The sequence below is a fragment of the Lithobates pipiens genome, unplaced genomic scaffold (assembly GCF_037356315.1).
Source record: "Lithobates pipiens isolate NorthernLeopardFrog02 unplaced genomic scaffold, aLitPip1_a1.2 Scaffold_22, whole genome shotgun sequence".
NCBI classification, from domain to species: domain Eukaryota; kingdom Metazoa; phylum Chordata; class Amphibia; order Anura; family Ranidae; genus Lithobates; species Lithobates pipiens.
In genome coordinates this window covers 45,010,704-45,032,466 of record NW_027507784.1, presented here as the reverse complement: position 1 = coordinate 45,032,466, position 21,763 = coordinate 45,010,704, and the positions used below count along the sequence as shown (strand labels likewise).

The following is a 21,763-nucleotide window of genomic DNA, read 5'->3' as shown; positions in this document are numbered from 1 at the left end:
CTTCAATGCCGCCCTGCCATCAGGCGCGCGCCGCCGGCGGCACGCTCCCGCGCTGGTCAGGACCCCCGTGAGTCCAGTCGCGGGACCCGCGGACTCTATCGCCGCGGGCATCCCCGCGATCGTCTCACGGGACGGCTGAATGGAGGAAATGCTGTGTAAACAGCATTTCTCCATTCTGCCTAGCAACTAGTGACGCTGATCTCTTCTCCATGTGATTGGAGCAGAGATCAGTGTTCACTAAATGAAAGCCCAACCCCCCCACAGTTAGTAACACACCCCTAGGAACACTTAACCCCTACACTGCCACCCACTGGTTAACCCCTTCACTGCCAGTGTCATTTACACAGGAATCACTGCATTCATATAGCAGTGATTACTGTATAAATGACAATGGTCCCAAAAATGTGTCAAAAATGTCCGATGTGTCCGCCACAATGTCGCAGTCACAATAAAAATCGCTGATCGCCGCCATTACTAGTAAAAAAAATAATAATAATAAATTATTAATAAAAATGCTATAAAACTATCCCTATTTTGTAAACGCTATAACTTTTGCGCAAACCAATCAATAATCGCTTATTGCGATTTTTTTACCAAAAATATGTAGAAGAATACGTATCGGCCTAAACTGAGGGAAAAAATGTTTTTTTTATATATATTTTTGGGGGATATTTATTATAACAAAAAGTAAAAAATAATGCGTTTTTTTCAAAATTGTCGCTCTATTTTTGTTTATAGCGCAAAAAATAAAAACCGCAGGGGTGATCAAATACCACCAAAAGAAAGCTCTATTTGTGGGGGAAAAAAGGGACATCAATTTTGTTTGGGAGCCACGTCGCACGACCGCGCAATTGTCAGTTAAAGCGACGCAGTGCCGAATCGCAAAAAGTGGTCTGGTCTTTGACCAGCAAAATGGTCCGGTCTGAAAGTGGTTAAGGCTTACCTGTAGGTCCAAGAAATATCTCCTATATCTACACGGTTTAGGAGATATTTATTAAAAAAGACAGTGACAGCTGTCTACGGCACATGCGCCATAGACAGCGGCACGCAGGCACACTATCGCCGTTAGCGGTATGCCGCTGCTAACCGCGGTATGCCGTTAGTGGAGGCTCCCATGCGCATGCGCGGGAGTGACGTCATCGCTGCTCCAGCGATGTGAGGGGCCGGAGCAGTGATACCCGGTAGAAGATGGAGGCTCCGGGCTACAGGGGACAGCGGTGACATCGCTGGCTCCTGTGTCAGGTAAGTGACACATAATGGGCTACTATGCGTGCGATGCATAGTAGTCCATTATGCTTTGCCTTTGCAAGGAGACAAAGAGGAAGTAAACCCATCAGGGTTTACTTCCTCTTTAAGGAAAAAAACTTACATTTAAATGCCCATCAATGCAGCCTTGTCAGTGTAATTTGCAGCCTTTCATTGCAGCCTTGTCAGTCGTTTGCAGGCTTGTCAGTGTCATTTTAAAAATGGCGCCGCCAAGATACAGAGCGGATGTCCTGTGTATCTCGGCGGCGCTCGTTCACAGCCGTTCTCGGCGGCTTTCGGGAATTTTCGGGCCGTTCTTGGCTATTTTCGGCCCTTCTCGCCTATTTTCGACCGCACTTGGCCGAAAATTTTCGCACATGGCCGAAAATAGCCGAGAACGGCCGAATATACCCGAGAATGGCCAAAAATACCTGAAAGGGTATTTAGGGGGAAAAAGTGTGTTATACGCCGATAAATACGGTACATAATATAACTGGGTACTGACATTTATAGGTAGAGTTGATCCAGGGAATATCTGATTGCCTCTCGGGGAATCAGGAAGGATTTATTTCTCCTGCTTTAGCAGATTGGATCATGCTCTGCTGGGGGTTTTTGCCTTCCTCTGGACCAACTGTGGGAATAGAATTGGGTATATGGGATTGTATGATATTCTTTTTTTTTTTTTTTTGTGGATGAACTGGATGGACTTGTGTCTTTTTTCAACCTGACTATCTATGTAACTAGGCAATTTTTACACATGAATCGTGTAAGTGCAATCTAAATATTTGAATAAACAGTTTATACCGTTTTACACTATTGGAGCGTTCTCTGCTTATATACCCTGATGCGTGGCACACAATACGGCTGGCCTGGAGACAAGTGACGGATGTCTGAGATCAGAGGAGGACATATCTGTTTACAGCTTCCCATCGAGGGTTATTACCAAAGCTTGGTTCACCTTTATAGCAATAGAAGGTCCACATGATCTGGTAAGCGCTAGGGTTGCCACCTGTCCGGGATTCACCCGGACAGTACGGGTTTTGAAACATGTGCCCGGGTCTCTGACCACCTGAGACCCGGGCACATTATTCATTTCAGACCCGTCAGTGGCTCCCTTTATGCCCAGCCGTGTCTCCTCAATTTCAGGGGCCGCAGCGGCGTATCGCTTATTAATTTCTGCTCCCGTTTAGCTGTCTGAGACTCTGAGTACAGGACGGGAGTCGGGACACAGAGGCAGAGGCGGAGCCTCCATGGTGCTGGCTGCAGAAGGGACAAGGAGGTGGGCGGAGCCTCCATGGTGCTCTCCTCCAATCCTCTGGTTGGCTGTAGAAGGGACAAGGAGGTGGGCGGAGCCTCCCCATTCCCTGCTGCTCTGGAATGTGTGCAGAAATCACGCTGGGACTGCAGCCAAGCTTGTAAGGTAAGTTTTTTCATTGTCAGGTTTTCAAAGTACTCTCACCTCTCCTCCCCCCCACCATACACCCCCCTCCCCCACCATACACTATACATACACCCCTCTCCCCACCATACACTATACATACACCCCTCCCCCACCATACACCCCCCTCCCCCCACCATACATTATACATACACCCCCTCCCCCACCATACATTATACATACACCCCCCTCCCCCTACCACAGGGGTTGACAAATTTGCTTGGAATCTAGGAGCCAGCTTAAAAAGTTAGGAGCCAGGTCCGTGACGGCGATCCGGACCTGTCCCTGGCCTGACATGGAGACGAGTGAGGGGAAGATAGCAGCGCCGCCGTCGCCCCCCCGTCTCCAAGTCATTGCCCATAGCTCTTAGAGGGACATTTTATTTATTTTTTTCGAATGACAATTTTTTTTTCAATTGCATTTTAGTGTAAATATGAGATCCGAGGTCTCTCTGACCCCAGATCTCATATTTAAGAGGACCTGTCATGCTTTTTCTATTACAAGGGATTTTTACATTCCTTGTAATAAGAATAAAAGTGACACAACATTTTTTTTAAAAGAAAAAAAAAAAAAAAGTTAAAATAATAAGAAAAAATAATAATTTTTAAACGCGCCCTGTCCTGCCCGCATATAAAATCGGTGTTCGAACCACACATAGGAGGTAGCGCCGTGATCGGTAGAGCGAGAGCAATAATTCTAGCCCCAGACCTCCTCTAACTCAAAACGTGCAACCTGTAGAATTTTTTTAAATGTCGCCTATGGAGATTTTAAAGGGTAAAAGTTTGTCGCCATTCCATGAGCGGGTGCAATTTTGAAGCGTGACATGTTGGGTATCAATTTACTCGGCGTAACATTATCTTTCACAATATAAAAAATAATTGGGCTAACTTTACTGTTGTCTTATTTTTTTATTAACTAAATTATTTTTCCCAACAAAAGTGCGCTTGTAAGTCCGCTGCACAAATACGGTGTGACAGACAGTATTGCAACAACCACCATTTTATTCTCTAGGGTGTTAGAATAAAAAATATATATAATGTTTAGGGGGTTCTAAATAAAGGGAAGAAGAGGCATGTAATATAAAACACTCAGAGGAAGCTTCATTAGCATTGCTGGTTTGTCATACCAACGGCGACCACAAGAGGGCGCCAGATTCCATAAGGAATCATAGGACCGCAGAAGGCCTCAAAGCCGCGGCCTAAATTTTCGGCCGCCGGCGGAACGGCCCGACGCGATCACGCTGGGGGGGTCCACAGAGACAGGATACCCCAGCTGTGCTGCCCCAGGCGCGAGGTCGCTATTTCTAGTCGCCAATGCGACCTGGCGCCCGGGTTTTGTCGAGCCCTGCCCTACCATACACCCCCCTCCCCACCATACATTATACATACACCCCTCCCCCCACCATACACTATACACACACCCCTCTGCTCTACTGACACCGTCCTCTGCCCTACTGACACCATTTACTGCTCTACTGACACCGTCCTCTGCCCTACTGACACCGTCCTCTGCCCTACTGACACCGTCCACTGCTCTACTGACACCGTCCACTGCTCTACTGACACCGTCCTCTGGTCTACTGACACCATTTACTGCCCTACTGACACCATTTACTGCTCTACTGACACCGTCCACTGCTCCACTGACACCGTCCACTGCTCCACTGACACCGTCCACTGCCCTACTGACACCGTCCACTGCTCTACTGACACCGTCCACTGCTCTACTGACACCGTCCTCTGCTCTACTGACACCATTTACTGCCCTACTGACACCATTTACTGCCTTACTGACATTGTCTACTGCCTGCCCTACTGACACTGTCCACTGCTCTACTGACACCATTTACTGCCCTACTGACACTGCCTGCCCTACTGACACCGTCCGCTGCTCTACTGACACCGTCCGCTGCTCTACTGACACCGTCCGCTGCTCTACTGACACCGTCCGCTGCTCTACTGACACCATTTACTGCCCTACTGACACCATTTACTGCTCCACTGACACCGTCCACTGCTCCACTGACACCGTCCACTGCTCCACTGACACCGTCCACTGCTCCACTGACACCGTCCACTGCCCTACTGACACCGTCCACTGCTCTACTGACACCGTCCACTGCTCTACTGACACCGTCCACTGCTCCACTGACACCGTCTACTGACACCGTCCACTGCTCTACTGACACCGTCCTCTGCTCTACTGACACCATTTACTGCCCTACTGACACCATTTACTGCCTTACTGACATTGTCTACTGCCTGCCCTACTGACACTGTCCACTGCTCTACTGACACCATTTACTGCCCTACTGACACTGCCTGCCCTACTGACACCGTCCGCTGCTCTACTGACACCGTCCGCTGCTCTACTGACACCGTCCGCTGCTCTGACACTGTCTACTGCCTGCCCTACTGACACTGTCCGCTGCTCTACTGACACTGTCTACTGCCTGCCCTACTGACACTGTCCACTGCCCTACTGACACCATTTACGGCCCTACTGACACTGTCCACTGCCCTACTGACACTGTCCACTACCCTACTGACACCGCCCACTGCCCTACTGACACCGCCCACTGCCCTACTGACACCGTCCACTGCCCTACTGACACTGTCCACTGCTCTACTGACACCATTTACTGCCCTACCCCCCCCCCCCCCACTGTTAATGCAATTTGGCTATAGCAACTGTTCACTGTAGCACACTTCATTACTACTCTTTTTGGGTAACCCGAGGTATTTTACAATCCTATAGCGTGTACTACAAAAAAATTGCCATGCGCCGTGAAAATGTTCGGGTTTGGCTTTAAGAAAAGGTGGCAACCCTAGTAAGCGCCGATGTTAACTGAGGTGGTGGGAGTCGGTGTTGGAACTTTAAAGGTCATTTTTGCTGATGAGGATCTTTTACACTATTTCTCTTCATGTGGACCGTCTACACTTTAATATTTTTTATTTTTTCTAACAATAATTACTTCACCGTTGGATTAATGGTTATTTGTTTTCATCACACTTTCACCTAGCGCGGCTTTTTGGACATAATGGATATTGATGCACATTGCATTGAGTGTACACATGGGCCAAAAAAATAAATATTCCTACAACTTTTTTTACAACAAACTGCTAGGCAATGCATGATTTCTATCTTTCTATGTACATTGCCTGGTGCTGAGGGGAAGGTTCCACATTAGTATTACATGCATATTGCGTAAATGCAGCCTCAATGTAAGAAGTTACTTAATGGTTATGTGTTAACAGTCTTAAGAAAAAGTGTACCTATCCTTATAGGATCCGTTCTTCTCTCTATTGGGTGCTCCAGGCTGGGATGTTCCACTCTACAGATGAACTCGGCCCCCTGATCTCTGCCATATGACGGGGTGAACGTCAGAGATGACTTATTGGAGAAGGTTTTATCTTTCAGCTCCTTCTTCTCATTGGAAACTTTGTAAGTATCTTTAGACACAGGTGCCATATTGGCTTGTAAGTCTGTTCCGGGTTCCTTCTTAAACCAAATCACTTTCAGATGATCTGGGAAATATCCGGAGATATCACAGGTCAGACAAGATTCCTTTTTATCTTCCTCCAGTCTGGGAATTTTGATCTCTCCAACTTTTGGACACCAGGGCAGATCTGCAACACAAAGTAAATAATACGAGACGCACAAGTCAGTCCATATCTCACAATGGGTTGGATTCTTTAAAAAACAAAGTGAAGTTTTCCATACAAAATGATGTACAGGTGGGATGACTTCAGTCCCATAGGAACCTTCCTTTTGAATGTTAATATAAAGCTTGTGAAAGCAGATAGTACAACATAACTCATTTTAAAGTTAAACCTCTAAAAAATGACTTCCCCAGGCTTTGCAGGGGTTAAATGCGTGTTTTGTCTGGGGGGGGGAGACAAAGAAACAACTATACTTACCATATTCCTCGCACCCACAGGCTTCCCTTGAGCTGCATGACTGGTCCCTCCAAGCTGCTTCTATTCACCCCTCTGCTGGTCACAGGCACCACATGAGAACAGTAAGCCTTGTACACACACAGGGAATTGTGTGATGACAGACTGTTTGCCTAAAATCCAACCGTTAGTACGCTCCATCAGACAATTGTTGTCCAACTTTCAGGCCAACAAATGTTGGATATCAGCCTAGTAAATTTTTCGGCAGACAACGGTCTGTTGTCAAATTTTCCCATCGTGTGTACACAAGTCCATCACACAAAAGTCCAAAGTACAAACACACATGCTCGGAATCAATGCACACCAAACACGAAAGGTGCCCAAAGGTTGGCGCTCAAGAGCTGAAATTCCACGTAGTGAGTCACTACGTTTGTGTTTGTTGGCCAATAATTGTGTGCCGTTAGTATGCAAGACAAGTTCCTGGCACACACCCTTCAGACAAAATCCGATCGTGTGTACAAGGCTTTAGGGTGAGTGGAGAAGAGCACCGGCTGTCGGGTGGGCGAGGAATAAGGTAAGTGTAGTTACTTCTTCTGTTCCCTCTACACAAAATGAACATTTACCCTTTCAATACTAGTGGGGTCCCACTACAAAGGTCATTTTACTCGAGAGTTTAACTAACCACTTCAGCCAGGAAGGATTTACCCCCCTCCTGACCAGGGCACTTTTTGCGATAGGCACTTGCTTCGCTTTAACTGACAATTGCGCTGCGGCGCTGCATACAAACAAAATTAACGTCCTTTTTTTCCCCCATAAATAGAGGTTTTTTTGTGCTATAAACAAAAAAAATAGCATCAATTTTGAAAAAAAAGCAATATTTTTTACTTTTTGCTATAATGAATATCCCCCCCCAAAAATATTATAAAAACTATTTTTTCCTCAGTTTAGGCCGATATGTATTCTTCTTCATATTTTGGTAAAAAAATTGCAATAAGCGCATATTGATTGGTTTGCACAAAAGTTATACTGTCTACAAAATAGCGGATAGTTTTATGCCATTTTCATTATATATTTTTTTTAATTCATAATGGCGCTGATCAGCGTTTTTTATCATGACTGCGACATTATGGTGGACACATCAGACAATTTTGACACTATTTTGGGACCATTTTCATTTATACAGCGATCAGTGCTATAAAAATGCACTAATTACTGTGTAAAATGACAATGGCAGGGAAGAGGTTAAATACTAGGGGGGCGATCAAGGGGTTAAGTGTGTCCTAGGGAGCGATTCTAACTGTGGGGGGTGGGCTACCACTGACATGACAGCGATCGCTGCTCCCGATGACAGGGACCAGTGATCTGTCATGTCACTAGGTAGAACGGGGAAATGCCTTGTTTACATAGACACCTCCCCGTCCATCCACTACGTGACACGATCCTGGGCCCCTGACGGACATCGAGTCTGCAGTAACCGCGTTCACGGTCACGGAGCATGTGCGCCCACAATGCCACTTCTTAAAGGACGTACCTGTACGCCCATTTGCCCAGCCGTGCCATTGTGCCGATGTACATCGTCGTGCGCTGGTCGGCATGTGGTTAAGCAAATTCAGGTTTGAAATTAACAATAATAAGTGTGGCAATAATTTTTTTGATTACAATTTCTATAGCCATTTGAAATGTTTCTCGATCACTTTCTGTGTGGACACTGAGATACAAAGTGACCCAAGGAGGTCAACATCAGTAGTAAGACATCTTTAAAATAGAGCAGGGAAGGGTGAGAACCTCTGTCAGGTTTTTATTGCCATCCCTTTCTGTTTGGTCACCAGGACAAGACATAAAAGAGGCATTTCTACAGCAGGGACAGAGATGGGGAAAAAAGATGCCAGAGGTCCAAAAAATATATATTAGGTGGAGCTGGACTACCACTTAAGAACCAGGTCCATTCTGACACCTTTTGTTTCAGTATATCTTTGCTCAAAAATGACTTAGAACCCCCAAACATTATGTATGTTTTTTTTTTTTTGTGTGTTTTTTTTAGCAGAGGCCCTAGAGAATAAAACGACAGCCATGGCAATTTTTTATGTCACACGGTATTTGCGCAGCGGTTTTTTAAAGGCATTTATTTTGTAAAAAGATACACTTTATTGATTTTAAAAATACACAATATATAACAAAATTTTTTGTAAAATATTAAAGATGATGTTAAGCAGAATAAATAGATACCTAAGGTATCATGTTTTAAAATTGTGCTTCACCTCTCCCACCGCTTCTAAAATTGATCCACATGGAACACTTTTAGAAGAAAGAGTGACAGCTGCTGAAAATTTGAATACTGGGGTTATGGCACCTAGTATGCCAGGCGGTTGGTAAATGGTAAAAACTGTCATTAATATTATAGAGAAGATGATAAAATGTATGATCAAATAAACAGATGTTTGCTAAGTTGATGTAAAGAGCAACTTCACTTTTGTTAAGAATTTTTTAAAAAAAAATCGATTTCCTCTGGGCGATTTAATACAATTGCAAGGATTTTTCCGTTGGATACTGATTCTGAATGGGAGGGTCTGGTTCATTATAATTACCTGGTGCACTTCCAGTGTTCTGATGCGAAAACCAGCAGTGCCTGCATCCCTTTAGACGTGTTTAACCTATGTAGGGTATCTCTCTAGAAATAACATTTCTATAGCAGGGGATGCCTAAAATCTAACTTGTATCTTAGCGTAGAGCTCTGGGAAAATCAGAGAGCCAATCAAACGATTGAAAAGGAAAGGTAGTTTTTACAGTACTAACATTATATTACAATATGACTTGTGTAGCAATTGTATATGCTATAATATTTTTTTATGCCTATTCTTTTTTTCTGCCTTAGGCCCCTTTCACACGGGAGGGATCGTGATGATCTGCCCCATGAACATCCGCTTGCTCAGCAGGGATGGCTCCGTTTATCCCCGCCGAGCCAGCGGATTACAGGGCAATCCCGACACACTGTGCAGGGACCGCCCTGTCAGATCTCCACTCTCCTTTATGGGGATCGGATGAGCAGACTGTCTGTCCATGTTCATTCAATCCGCTCTGCAGACGGATAGAAAAATAGGATTTTCCTCCGTCTGCAGAATCGGACCATAGAGGGCAGGGTCATCTTTAATATTGATTGGACCCTGGGAAAACTTTTCTTGCCCCCCCATGCAGTTTTGCTCTCCACCTGCTTTGAGACATACAATAAATAGCAGCTAGACTCAAAATCAGTTTACTGAATCGGATCAGGCAGCAATTGCGATTGGTTGCCAGAGGTTACAGTGTATCATTACCGGTCACTGACTGGTTGCTGGAGGTTACTGTGGATATGACCTCAGGGGGGCATGATATACATATCAATGCCACCGGACACCACTATTTACATATGAATGCTGGTAATTTACATGTAACACAGGGTCTGCAGGTGAGTCATCTTTACACAACAAAAAGGCAGAGCTGGGCAGCATTAGTAGCAGCACTTCACACTGAGATATCAGGACACAGCACAGGACTAAAACCTCAAGGGACAAGGGAATTTAAACTGGGATAGTTGGCAAGTATGAAGTAGCTGCTTTGGGCCCCACAACAATGACAGGGCCCAGGGCAGCTGCCCCTTTTGCCCTGCCTTAAAAACGGCCCTGATTTCCATGCCCTCTATAATAATCCTATGACTCGCATTAAGTTGCCCGGCTGTAACTCGGAATTTTTCCCCATAGGTAAAGGCACTAGACAGGGGTGTCCCCTTTCCCCGTTAATCTTTGCCTTAGCCCTGGAGCCCCTCGCAATTGCTCTCCTTAGACATCCTGATATCACTGGTTATACTAAGGGGTCCGAAACGTATAAATTTTGCATGTATGCAGATGATGTTTTGATGTTTATTACTAACCCTCATGTCTCTCTCCCTAATCTTTTCTTGACTCTGTCTCATTTTGAGAAAATCTCTGGCCTGTCCATTAATGTAACTAAATCTGTGGCCCTCCCTATAGGCTTTACACCCAATGATTTGGCCCTTATTAAACAAAACTACTCATTTACTTGGGCCTCCACCCACATTTCTTATCTGGGGGTTGGTCTCCCCGGGAATTTCAGGGACCTCTTTGGGGTCAATTATCCCCCACTGATTAGCAAACTTAAAAACACCCTGAGAAGTTGGCTTTCTTTACGTATCCCCTTTATAGGTCGTATCACTGCCCTCAAAATGGTCATCCTGCCCAGGTTGCTTTATCTTTTTCGTTCTTTACCGGTTAAGCTCCCTAAGAGCTTTCTCCTTGACCTGCAGTCTCATTTCAATAGGTTTATTTGGAACAGTAGACCCCCCAGGTTTGCGAGAGGGGTACTCTATAGATCTACGAAAAATGGAGGTCTGGGGGTGCCCCAGATTTGGTTGTACTACCTTGCCTGTAGATTTACTCAGCAGGCACAGTGGTCGATCCCTAATTCTAAGGTCCCCTGGGTGCGGTTTGAGGGTGACTCGATCACTCCATTCTATCTCCCCGGCCTTATGTGGTCTACCAATCATCCCCTCCTGACTCTAACCACACGCAATACTATAGTGGCGGATTGCCTCCAATTGTGGCACCGCTTCAGACAGAAATACGACATCACACTGGGGCGCTCTTTAGGGGCCTCCTTCCTAGGCGACCCTAGGTTCCCCCCGGCTTATCTCCATCCTGAATCTTTCGATATTTGGGTCCGTTGTGGTCTTACCCAGCTGAAAGACTATGCGATGGGCCCCGACTTTGTTCAATTTTCGACTCTGCAGGCCCGGCACCAACTCCCGGACTCTGAATGCTATAGATACTTGCAGATACGCCACTTCTTCCTCTCCCGGTACGGACTCCGTCCTCGGGCACAGCTCACTGTCTTTGAGGACGTGTGTTTCAATTTCCCACGACAGAGGGGTTTGATCTCTCTGATGTATAGGGTCCTTGAGGGACAGTCGGAGTGCCAGTCCCTTCGATATAGAGCTCGCTGGGAGGAGGAACTGGCTTTGGAGACGGGAGTGGTGGACTGGGAGGAAGGTTGGAATAACATGCGCAAATGCACCAGATCCCTGACTGTTAGGGAGACGGCCATCAAGGTTCTCACTAGGTGGTACTATACCCCGGTACGCTTGCACCAGATTTACCCCCTTACATCCCCTAACTGTTTTAGAGGATGCAATCATCCCGGCACCTTTGTACACATTTTTTGGGATTGTGACTTAATTCGCCCTGTCTGGCAGGAGGTCTTAAGGCTGATGGATGGGTTCGCGGGCCGAACACTGTCCCTCTCCTTTCACCACTGCCTTCTATTCCAGACCCCCCCCGACACCCCTAAACATTTTATAAGACTAGTGCACTCTATCTGTGTTGCTGTGCTGTGGACTATCGCTCTTAACTGGAAATCCCCGTCTATACCTTTAGCACAGGTTCTCACTCGTATTGATCAGATTATGCTGTCTGAAAAGATCTTTCACACTCTACATGATACTGAACACATCTATGACCTTAAATGGAACCCATGGTTCCTGTTCCGTTTACAGAGATGATCGCACCTTAGGTTTTTCCTTTTTGCCTCTCTTTTCTGTCTACTTTTTCTCCTCTTTTCCCTTGTTTCGCTCTGCTCTCCCTCCCCCTTCTCCCTGTCATGATCTTTCTTTGATAATTGGGTTATGATGGTCAGCTCGTTACCTTGTCATTCTCGTTACTATTATGATTAATGGTTGGAATCCATGACCTATACAGGGTATCATTTATCTATGGTTGGCCTTGCAGGGCTCTGTCATGTGTTTATTACTTTTGATCACCTGGTCTTCCAACATTTTATGCCAATGTTGAAATATGATGCTTTTTGCTGACTTTGTATTTCTGTTAATAACTTTAATAAAACTCTTTTGAAAACAAAAAAAAAAAACGGCCCTGATTGCGGGGACGGATATTGGATGTGTGCGAATATTCATCGTCTGACACCCGCTATCCCATAGGGATGCATGTATGTCTGTATTTCATCCGCAAACAGATGGATGAAACGCAGACATACGGTCCGCATGTTTGAAAGGGGCCTAAGTAATGGAATTACCCTCTAAAATAAATATTTTGTTCACACAGTTGGTTTTATTGTAGTTGAGTATGACACAGTATTCTTTCATTATTATATTTATGCTCCTTGACCTTGATATATTCTCTCCCTTACCTCTTATAGTCAGTGTTCTGGTCTCCGGTTCATCCATAGATTCGTGTTTCCATGTTACAGAGACTTTGCTCTGCAGATCATCAAACACCTTCATAGGAATGCGGCCAACACTGGTGACACCGTGTGTGAGATCCTTATATTTTTTTAAGTTGTTGCTCCATGTAATTATGAACTTTTTATCTATACATTCACATCTCCATTCTATTTCAATATTTTCCGGGTAAAACTTCTGTAGATTGATGGTGAAGAGAACACGAGAGACATCCCCCATAGTGATCTCTATGGGTTTCTCCATCTGGGGTTTCGCTGGAATACACAAATAGCACATTAAAGATCATCTAATCCCAGGAACAAAAAATGTAATATATCACAGCTTACATGGCGTTAGATGTGGTGGCTGCATTTGTTTCCTTTTCTTGGTCTCGTATTTTCTTTCATTTTTCCCCGATCATTCTGCCAGTAACACTTCCTGTCCTGAGGTGACAACACTCACTCTTTGTTAAAAAACACTCAACCTTCTGTGCTGACTGCCCGGTTATAACCAATCTAAGCTAGCCGTACTCACTATAGGAAAGATTAGGGCATTACAAGGAACACAATAGATTGTAATTATATGCTTGTCACCCTATGATATGAAGTGTGTAAAGATCATTTCTGTAGTTCAGGAAGGAAGCCTGGACAGGACTGATAACAATACTTGAAATAAGACTGCAGAGTGCAGAGGATAGCACCAGATTTCTGGCAGGATTTACTGATAATTTTTTTGTACTTATTAAACAGATAACAAAACAGTTTAACCACTTTTTTTAGGCAGGACTGTCAAAATGGGTCAGAATAATACAACCCCATACAAAGGAGGTATGGTGTGTTACACTGTACCACAGGTAGTAAGGAATGTCTATGGAAAAGATGAAGCAAAGGATATAGGAAAGATACTAAGTAAATTTAAAATAAAAGGAGCAGCAGGTTTAGACCCCGAGATATGGAAGGAAGTAAAGAGAGACAGACAAGGGGAAATAATTGAGAAACAATGGATGTATCCTATCCAGTGTTTAATAAAAGTGTCAATACCGGCGCTACTGTCTCAGGATGGGATTTCTGTGCTCCACAATGCACACATTCTTGTGCCCATTCCGGGTTTTGCGCACCACAGACTCTACAGACCCATCCCCTGCCCCGCAACGCGGGATAAAGGTTTGGGGCGGTCGGGGGTCGATGAACTGGGTTGTGTTGTTCTGTCGTGTGGTAAGGAGGGGGTATACCAGTTTTACTATCCGTGTTGGGGTCCTCCCTCCGGTCCTTCATGTCCCACCCGTTCTCCTTTGGGACATACTCCCATCCCTCTTGTTGTGCTCGTGTTGATACTTTTATTAAACACTGGATAGGATACATCCATTGTTTCTCAATTATTTCCCCTTGTCTGTCTCTCTTTACTTCCTTCCATATCTCGGGGTCTAAACCTGCTGCTCCTTTTATTTTAAATTTACTTAGTATCTTTCCTATATCCTTTGCTTCATCTTTTCCATAGACATTCCTTACTACCTGTGGTACAGTGTAACACACCATACCTCCTTTGTGTGGGGTTGTATTATTCTGACCCATTTTGACAGTCCTGCCTAGGTAGCGTGTGGACCACTAGTGTACTTTAATACCTTTTTTACTCTGTTACTACTAGTGTCTCGTTGCCTTCCCCCTAGGGTGCCAAAATATTGAATACCTCTCCTGGGTATTTATCCCCGAAGCGAACTACTTTGTATGCCAACCAGGAGATGAAAATAATTACAACAATTCCAGCAATGGCGTACTCAAGCATTCCTTCTCCTGGGTCAGAAACCTTACCTTCAACCCGTACTATGGTTTATAAGTTGGATGTGAGGTTAAGCCGAGACAACAGACCTCCCCGAAAGGACGCTTTCTGCTATCTCCTTTCTGCAATCCCCTTCCAACTTATACCATCCTCATACAAGTTTTACTCTTTCATACAGACAGGACGGGACAGACAAAACATTTCAACCATATAAACCAATCGATGTTCAAGACCCGCCACTACAGAAGTAGGTACTATATTACCTTGAGGATCGAAGCTGACAGATCAGGTCATACGTCAGTCAGGAAGTACAGAGCGTATAAGAAAAATGAAGCTTTTTCTTACCTGCGCAGGATTTGGTCTGTAGTTCCCAACACGATGACCGATCGTTCCGTCAGCCTCGTCCGAACTTCTTGAAGTTTTGATCGACAGGTCCCTGTTCGGGCGCCAAGAATGTTAGGTGTGACCCAAAGAGAGCCACGTTATATGGTTTATATAGTTGGACCCAATCGTACAACCCTTCGTATTCAGTGAGAGACACGGAGACAGCCTCAGTATTTCTGCTCTGATGGGCTGTGCAGCAGCTCAAAAAAAGCTCTTTATTTAAGGGATATTTATACAGGGAGTTTGGGTGGCTTAAAACAGTTTGGGGTTAATTGTAACAGTACACAGTTATGCATAGTCATCTTTAGCTGTCCATATTTGGTGACGTGGTTTAGGCGTTGTTCAGCAGATAAAGATGACCCACCAGCAGATAAGGATGACCTACTGGGTGTACGTGACTTCTCCCATGATTAGCATCTTTGCACGACATGTTCTGCAGAAGCATACAACAAAAACAAATTTAAGCATAACTCTAACTCAGGATATTATACAAAAATGGCTACTGACACGAGTGCCTTCATCCCGTCCTGTCTGTATGAAAGAGTAAAACTTGTATGAGGATGGTATAAGTTGGAAGGGGATTGCAGAAAGGAGATAGCAGAAAGCGTCCTTTCGGGGAGGTCTGTTGTCTCGGCTTAACCTCACATCCAACTTATAAACCATAGTACGGGTTGAAGGTAAGGTTTCTGACCCAGGAGAAGGAATGCTTGAGTACGCCATTGCTGGAATTGTTGTAATTATTTTCATCTCCTGGTTGGCATACAAAGTAGTTCGCTTCGGGGATAAATACCCAGGAGAGGTATTCAATATTTTGGCACCCTAGGGGGAAGGCAACGAGACACTAGTAGTAACAGAGTAAAAAAGGTATTAAAGTACACTAGTGGTCCACACGCTACCTAGGCAGGACTGTCAAAATGGGTCAGAATAATACAACCCCACACAAAGGAGGTATGGTGTGTTACACTGTACCACAGGTAGTAAGGAATGTCTATGGAAAAGATGAAGCAAAGGATATAGGAAAGATACTAAGTAAATTTAAAATAAAAGGAGCAGCAGGTTTAGACCCCGAGATATGGAAGGAAGTAAAGAGAGACAGACAAGGGGAAATAATTGAGAAACAATGGATGTATCCTATCCAGTGTTTAATAAAAGTATCAACACGAGCACAACAAGAGGGATGGGAGTATGTCCCAAAGGAGAACGGGTGGGACATGAAGGACCGGAGGGAGGACCCCAACACGGATAGTAAAACTGGTATACCCCCTCCTTACCACACGACAGAACAACACAACCCAGTTCATCGACCCCCGACCGCCCCAAACCTTTATCCCGCGTTGCGGGGCAGGGGATGGGTCTGTAGAGTCTGTGGTGCGCAAAACCCGGAATGGGCACAAGAATGTGTGCATTGTGGAGCACAGAAATCCCATCCTGAGACAGTAGCGCCGGTATTGACACGCACTCGCATGGCACAGGTAGATAATCCCAATTATGACCCAGGTAACCCAGACGCTGCCCCACGAATGGTCACTCAACGAGTAAATCTGCGCTCCTGGACCCCGTGGTCCGCAGATACCTTAATGGCGCTTATACAAAATGCCCCTGACCCAGTGCAGCGACCTGCTGCATTCTGTAGATTTGTCACTCAACTCATGAACACGCATGAAGCAGCGTGGCAAGACGGGGAGGACTTATGCAGACATAAAATGACCTTAACCTTGTTTAACCGGTTCATGACTGAAATAACCCCACATAGACCCAACGGGGATCCTGACGTAGACCCTCCTGGCATTCATACAAGGGATATTCGCTCGCGTCAAATGTTCCTCGACAGACTGAATGAATTTTGCCAAGCTAGACAACAGGAGAGAGGGTCTACCGCACCAATGAAACAACAAGTAGGACAGTCTGTGTCCGACTTTTATCTGAACATGGAAAGTATGATGGCAGATGAAGGACTAGACTTAGCCAATCACGCCAACATACGGACCTTTAATAGGCAATTTATGGAAGGGTTAATATCACCTATAGGAGATAAACTCAAGGCTTGTACTCCCGAATGGAGAGCCATAAGGGATAGAGGAGCCTTGTTGCAAAAGGCCCAGGGAATAGAAGCAGATATCCAGGAAAACAAGGGTAAAAGAACGCCAGGGATACACACGGTGGCAAATATACAAGAGAAAGGAAAGGGAGGACAGCGAAAGCCATTAACTTGTTACTATTGTAACAAGATTGGTCACATTAAACGGAATTGCAGAAAGAAGATGAGAGATGACGAAGAGGGAGGGGATGACAGGGACACACGGGGAGAGACTGGTAGGAATCACAAGCCCAGAACAGAATCTGAGACATGACTCGCTCCTGTTCTTGGAGAATCCTCCCAAAAGATGTTACATGTCCCCATTAAAATTGAAGGTAAAAATGTCACCTGTCTGGTAGATACTGGCGCCTCTAGGAGTCTACTATCAGACTCAGTAATATGTCCCCACCAAGAATCTACAGACACTTTGTCTGTGAGTGGCTATGATGGCCTTCTGGCTGAAACTCAGCTAACCAAATCCCTAAAAGTAAAAATAGGCAACCACATGTTTTTGTCCCGATTCCTAATAGCACGAGGTGCCCCCACAAATCTTTTAGGTGCTGACATTTTACAGAAAATTGGGCGAATATTACTTATCACCCCGATGGTACCGTCACTCTAGCAGTAGGAGACGACCCACAACAAGTAGAAATGTGTAATCTAATTCAGTTTATGGAAGAGGATAGGGAAGCAGAGAGCCCCACACCTCCTGAACTAGATCAATTTTTGTCATCTTTACCCGAGGAGTTGTGGGAAAAGCATCCAGCTGATGTTGGACTTTTGCCCATACCTCCGGTTACCCTACAGCTGATTCCAGGAGCAGTGCTTCCTCAGCAAAAACAGTACCCACTCAGTGCGCCCCAAGAAGCGGCCATAGAAATGCAGGTCCGATCTTTGTTAAAAAGTGGAGCTCTAAAAGAGGTAAAATCACCAGCAAATACTCCTTTGTACCCGGTTAAAAAGAAATCAGTAGCCGGTAGTCCGGTTAAGTATAGAATGGTCCAAGACCTTAGAGCGGTCAACAAAATACTAGCCCCGATGACACCTTTAGTACCCAATCCACATACATTACTGTCACAAATACCCTCAACCAGTGTGTATTTTACAGTCATAGATTTAGCGAATGCTTTCTTTTCTGTCCCACTTGCTGAAGAATGTCAGCCTTGGTTCGCGTTTTCTATAAAAAATCGGCAATTAACTTGGACACGCCTACCTCAGGGTATGGCGCATTCGCCCACCTTGTATTCACAAGCATTACAAACTGTGTTAGGAGAATGGGTACCACCAGATTCCTGTGTATTGTTACAATATGTGGACGATTTGTTGTTATGTTGCCCTGACAAGGAAGCTTGTTTAGATACCACCCTTGCATTATTGCGATTTTTGGCAGAAAAAGGTTGTAAAGTCAATAAAAAGAAGTTGCAAGTATGTCAGACACAGGTCACATTTCTGGGACATTGTATATCACAGGGTACGAGACACCTCACCGAGGAGAGAGTTCAGGCGATAAAGGGAATGTTGCCCCCACGGAATTTCAAGCAATTGCGCATGTTTTTAGGTATTGTATCATACTGTAGACAGTGGATACCACACGCTAGCGCCTTGATGCAGCCATTATACGATTGTTTAAAAATCGTACCGTATGTGCTCACTGAAGTAGCACATGAGTCTTTTGTTACCTTGAAAAAGCTGCTGATATCGGCCCCGGCTATTGGTATACCAGACTACACAAAGACATTTCATCTGTACATTGCTGAGATCACTGGACATGCCACGGGGGTTTTGACTCAGGCCCACATAAAACAAAGGCCCGTTGCATACTTCTCAGCGGCATTAGATCCAGTGTCTAGAGGTTCGCTGTCCTGTGTACGTGCGGTAGCTGCGGTATCAATCATTATAGATAAATCATCAGAGATTGTCCTAGACAATCCGGTTGTAGTGCATACCACACATGACATACATGCCATCTTGTCTCAAGTACAACCTAAACATATTTCCATGGCTAGGAAATTAAGGTTGCAGTGTACTCTACTCCTACCTCCAAACATTACTTTTCAGCGCTGTACAACATTAAATTTGGCCACCTTTCTGCCTCTCCAGTCACCAGATTTGGCAAGGGGGAATAATGGGGGAGTTGAGGAAGGTAATGAGGAAACCGACACTCTTTTGTTTCAAGAGACAGATGAGCACGATTGTTTTCAGCTCATGGAACAAGAGACAATGGGGTTCCCACATGTCACAGATACTCCGATTCCTAATGTTGAACACACTCTGTACATAGACGGAAGTAGGTTTGCAGATGACAAAGGCAAATATCATACGGGCTATGCTGTAGTTACAGATACACAGGTCATCGAAGCAAAGTCTCTACCCGCACACATGTCTGCACAAGAAGCGGAACTTACCGCCCTGGAAAAAGCGTTGGAATATTTAGAGGGACAAGAAGGGAATATTTACACTGACTCTGCCTATGCTTATGGTGTTGCACATGATTATGGTCACATATGGAAAGCTAGAGGTTATCTGACAGCAGCAGGTACACCGGTAAAACATGGGGAAGGGATTAAGAGAGTTCTGAACAATCTTCAAAAGGTTAAACGAGTGGCCATCATGAAGATAGCGGCACACACGAGCGCAAAAACAATTGAGGCAAAAGGAAATGCATTTGCAGATTTAACTGCAAAACAGGCAGCTCTAGGGGAAGTAAGCCCTGAAACCTTAGCAACGGTAAAGGTGGGTATCCCAGAACCGACATGGCAGCAGCTGAGCAAACTACAGGAGCAAGCAGGGGAGAGTGAGAAAGACAGATGGGTAAAAATGGGAGCAGCGCTAGGCCTTGACGATATATGGAGGAAAGGAGGCAGAATATGCCTACCTGCCTCTCTGTATCCAGCAATGGCAGCGGCAGTTCACCTACCCACCCATGTCAGTTCCAATTCCATGTATAGGATTGTGAACCAAGGATGGCTCGCTCCTGGATTCAGTAGTATTGCAAGAAACTACTGTGCAGCATGCCAAATCTGTCTCCTGAATAATCCAGGACAGAGAGTAAAAACCCCACAGAAACACCAGGTTCGGGCCCAGTATCCCTTTCAGAGACTGCAAATTGACTATATCCAAATGCCTAAGAGCGGCCCATTTGAATTTTGTCTCGTTTGCATCGACTTATTTTCAGGCTGGCCGGAAAGTTATCCAGTGAAATCAGCCACAGCGAAAGCCACAGCGAAGAAACTGATCACAGAGTTAATACCTAGGTTTGGTCTTCCTGAAACCATAGAGTCAGATAGGGGGACACACTTTACAGGAGAAATCATGCAGAATGTAATGGCTATGTTAGGGGTTCAACAGAGTTTTCACACCCCTTACCACCCACAGAGTTCAGGATCAGTGGAAAGAGTAAATGGTACAATAAAGCTAAAAATACAAAAAGCTATGCAAGAGTTAAATAAGCCTTGGCCAGAATGTCTGCCTTTAGCTTTATTCTCTATAAGGTACACTCCAACAGGGAAGACAGGCTTGTCTCCATATGAGATACTATTTGGAAGTGCACCCCGATTAGGTTTATACTTTCCTCAGAGTATGCAATTACAATGCGATAGTTTGACTGCATATGTGATACAATTACAACAGCGTCTAACTAAAATCTACAAAAGTGTGTATTCTTCCATTCCAGACCCCGACTCAGTAGAAGGGACTCACAACCTACAACCTGGAGATTATGTGTATGTAAAGAAACATACAAGGAAAACGCTTGAGCCCAGGTTTGAGGGCCCATTTCAGGTATTGCTAACCACTCCTACCTCGGTGAAGCTGGAAGGAAAAGCCACTTGGATACACGCCACACATTGTAAAAAAGGCTAAGAATCTTTTGCTATGAAGTTATATATATATATTTTAGCTGCCACAATAGTAAGCGTTGTTTATGTATATGCAAACAACGATATTGCAAAGGGGGTAGATAGTTACGACGGGTTTACACCACAAATGCTATTGCTTAAATTTAAATATTCTTATGCCAAGAAGTCTGGTTACGAGAAATGTTGGATTTGTAGTAAGTTACATCCTAGCACTGCTAGGATACCCCTAATAGCAGTTCCCCTTAATTACTCCACCACTATGGCAGGGAATACATCAGGAATAAGGTTACAGAACGTTGTTAGAACGAACAACCAATCCATTTCCTTCCCGGTAATAGGAAACAGTTATTTTCCAGATTGGTGTTTTAACTTAGGAAATAAGAGCAGACATGCGGAACTCTGTAGGAAAAGTCAATTGAATATATCTGCTGTAGTTATTAATGGATCTTTCTATCCAAGTAGTACACACACACATCAGAATCTATCCTCCTACCTCGCTAATATTACTGACGATGACACCAGGTCTCTAATATCCAGCCTGTCATTGTTTGGGTATACGAGTAGGTACCGAGCTGAGATCTCCTCACGGAGATTGTCCATAGGGAAAAACATCTATATTTGCTGTGGTAAAACCTGTTATCCCTGGATTCCACGGAATCCCGAAGGATGGTGTTATCTAGCACAATTAGTTCCAGTTATGGGGGTTCTGGGAGGTGGCGGAAATGATCATGTCCTAGAAGCCAGCTCATACCCTCGATATCCTCTTAAACATCGTAAAAAGAGAGAATTGTTTTTAGGAAAAGACATGGCATGGGCATGGTTCCCTTCCTGGACAGGGTGGGGAATCGACCTAATGAAAAGGGTAAA

At 44.8% G+C, this 21,763-nt stretch overlaps 1 protein-coding gene across 2 annotated transcripts in view; it reads right to left on the bottom strand.

The window, feature by feature from the left end:
* The window catches only part of LOC143923712 (uncharacterized), a 128,079-nt gene that overhangs the window by 13,690 nt on the left and 92,626 nt on the right, over nucleotides 1-21,763 (bottom strand). For both annotated transcript variants that reach the window (XM_077447520.1, XM_077447521.1), the window contains exons 8-9: nucleotides 12,772-13,077; nucleotides 5,959-6,312 (exon numbers count right to left, since the gene is read on the bottom strand). In XM_077447520.1, coding sequence (XP_077303646.1) covers nucleotides 5,959-6,312; nucleotides 12,772-13,077 — 660 coding nt within the window. The remainder of the gene's footprint in view (nucleotides 1-5,958; nucleotides 6,313-12,771; nucleotides 13,078-21,763) is intronic.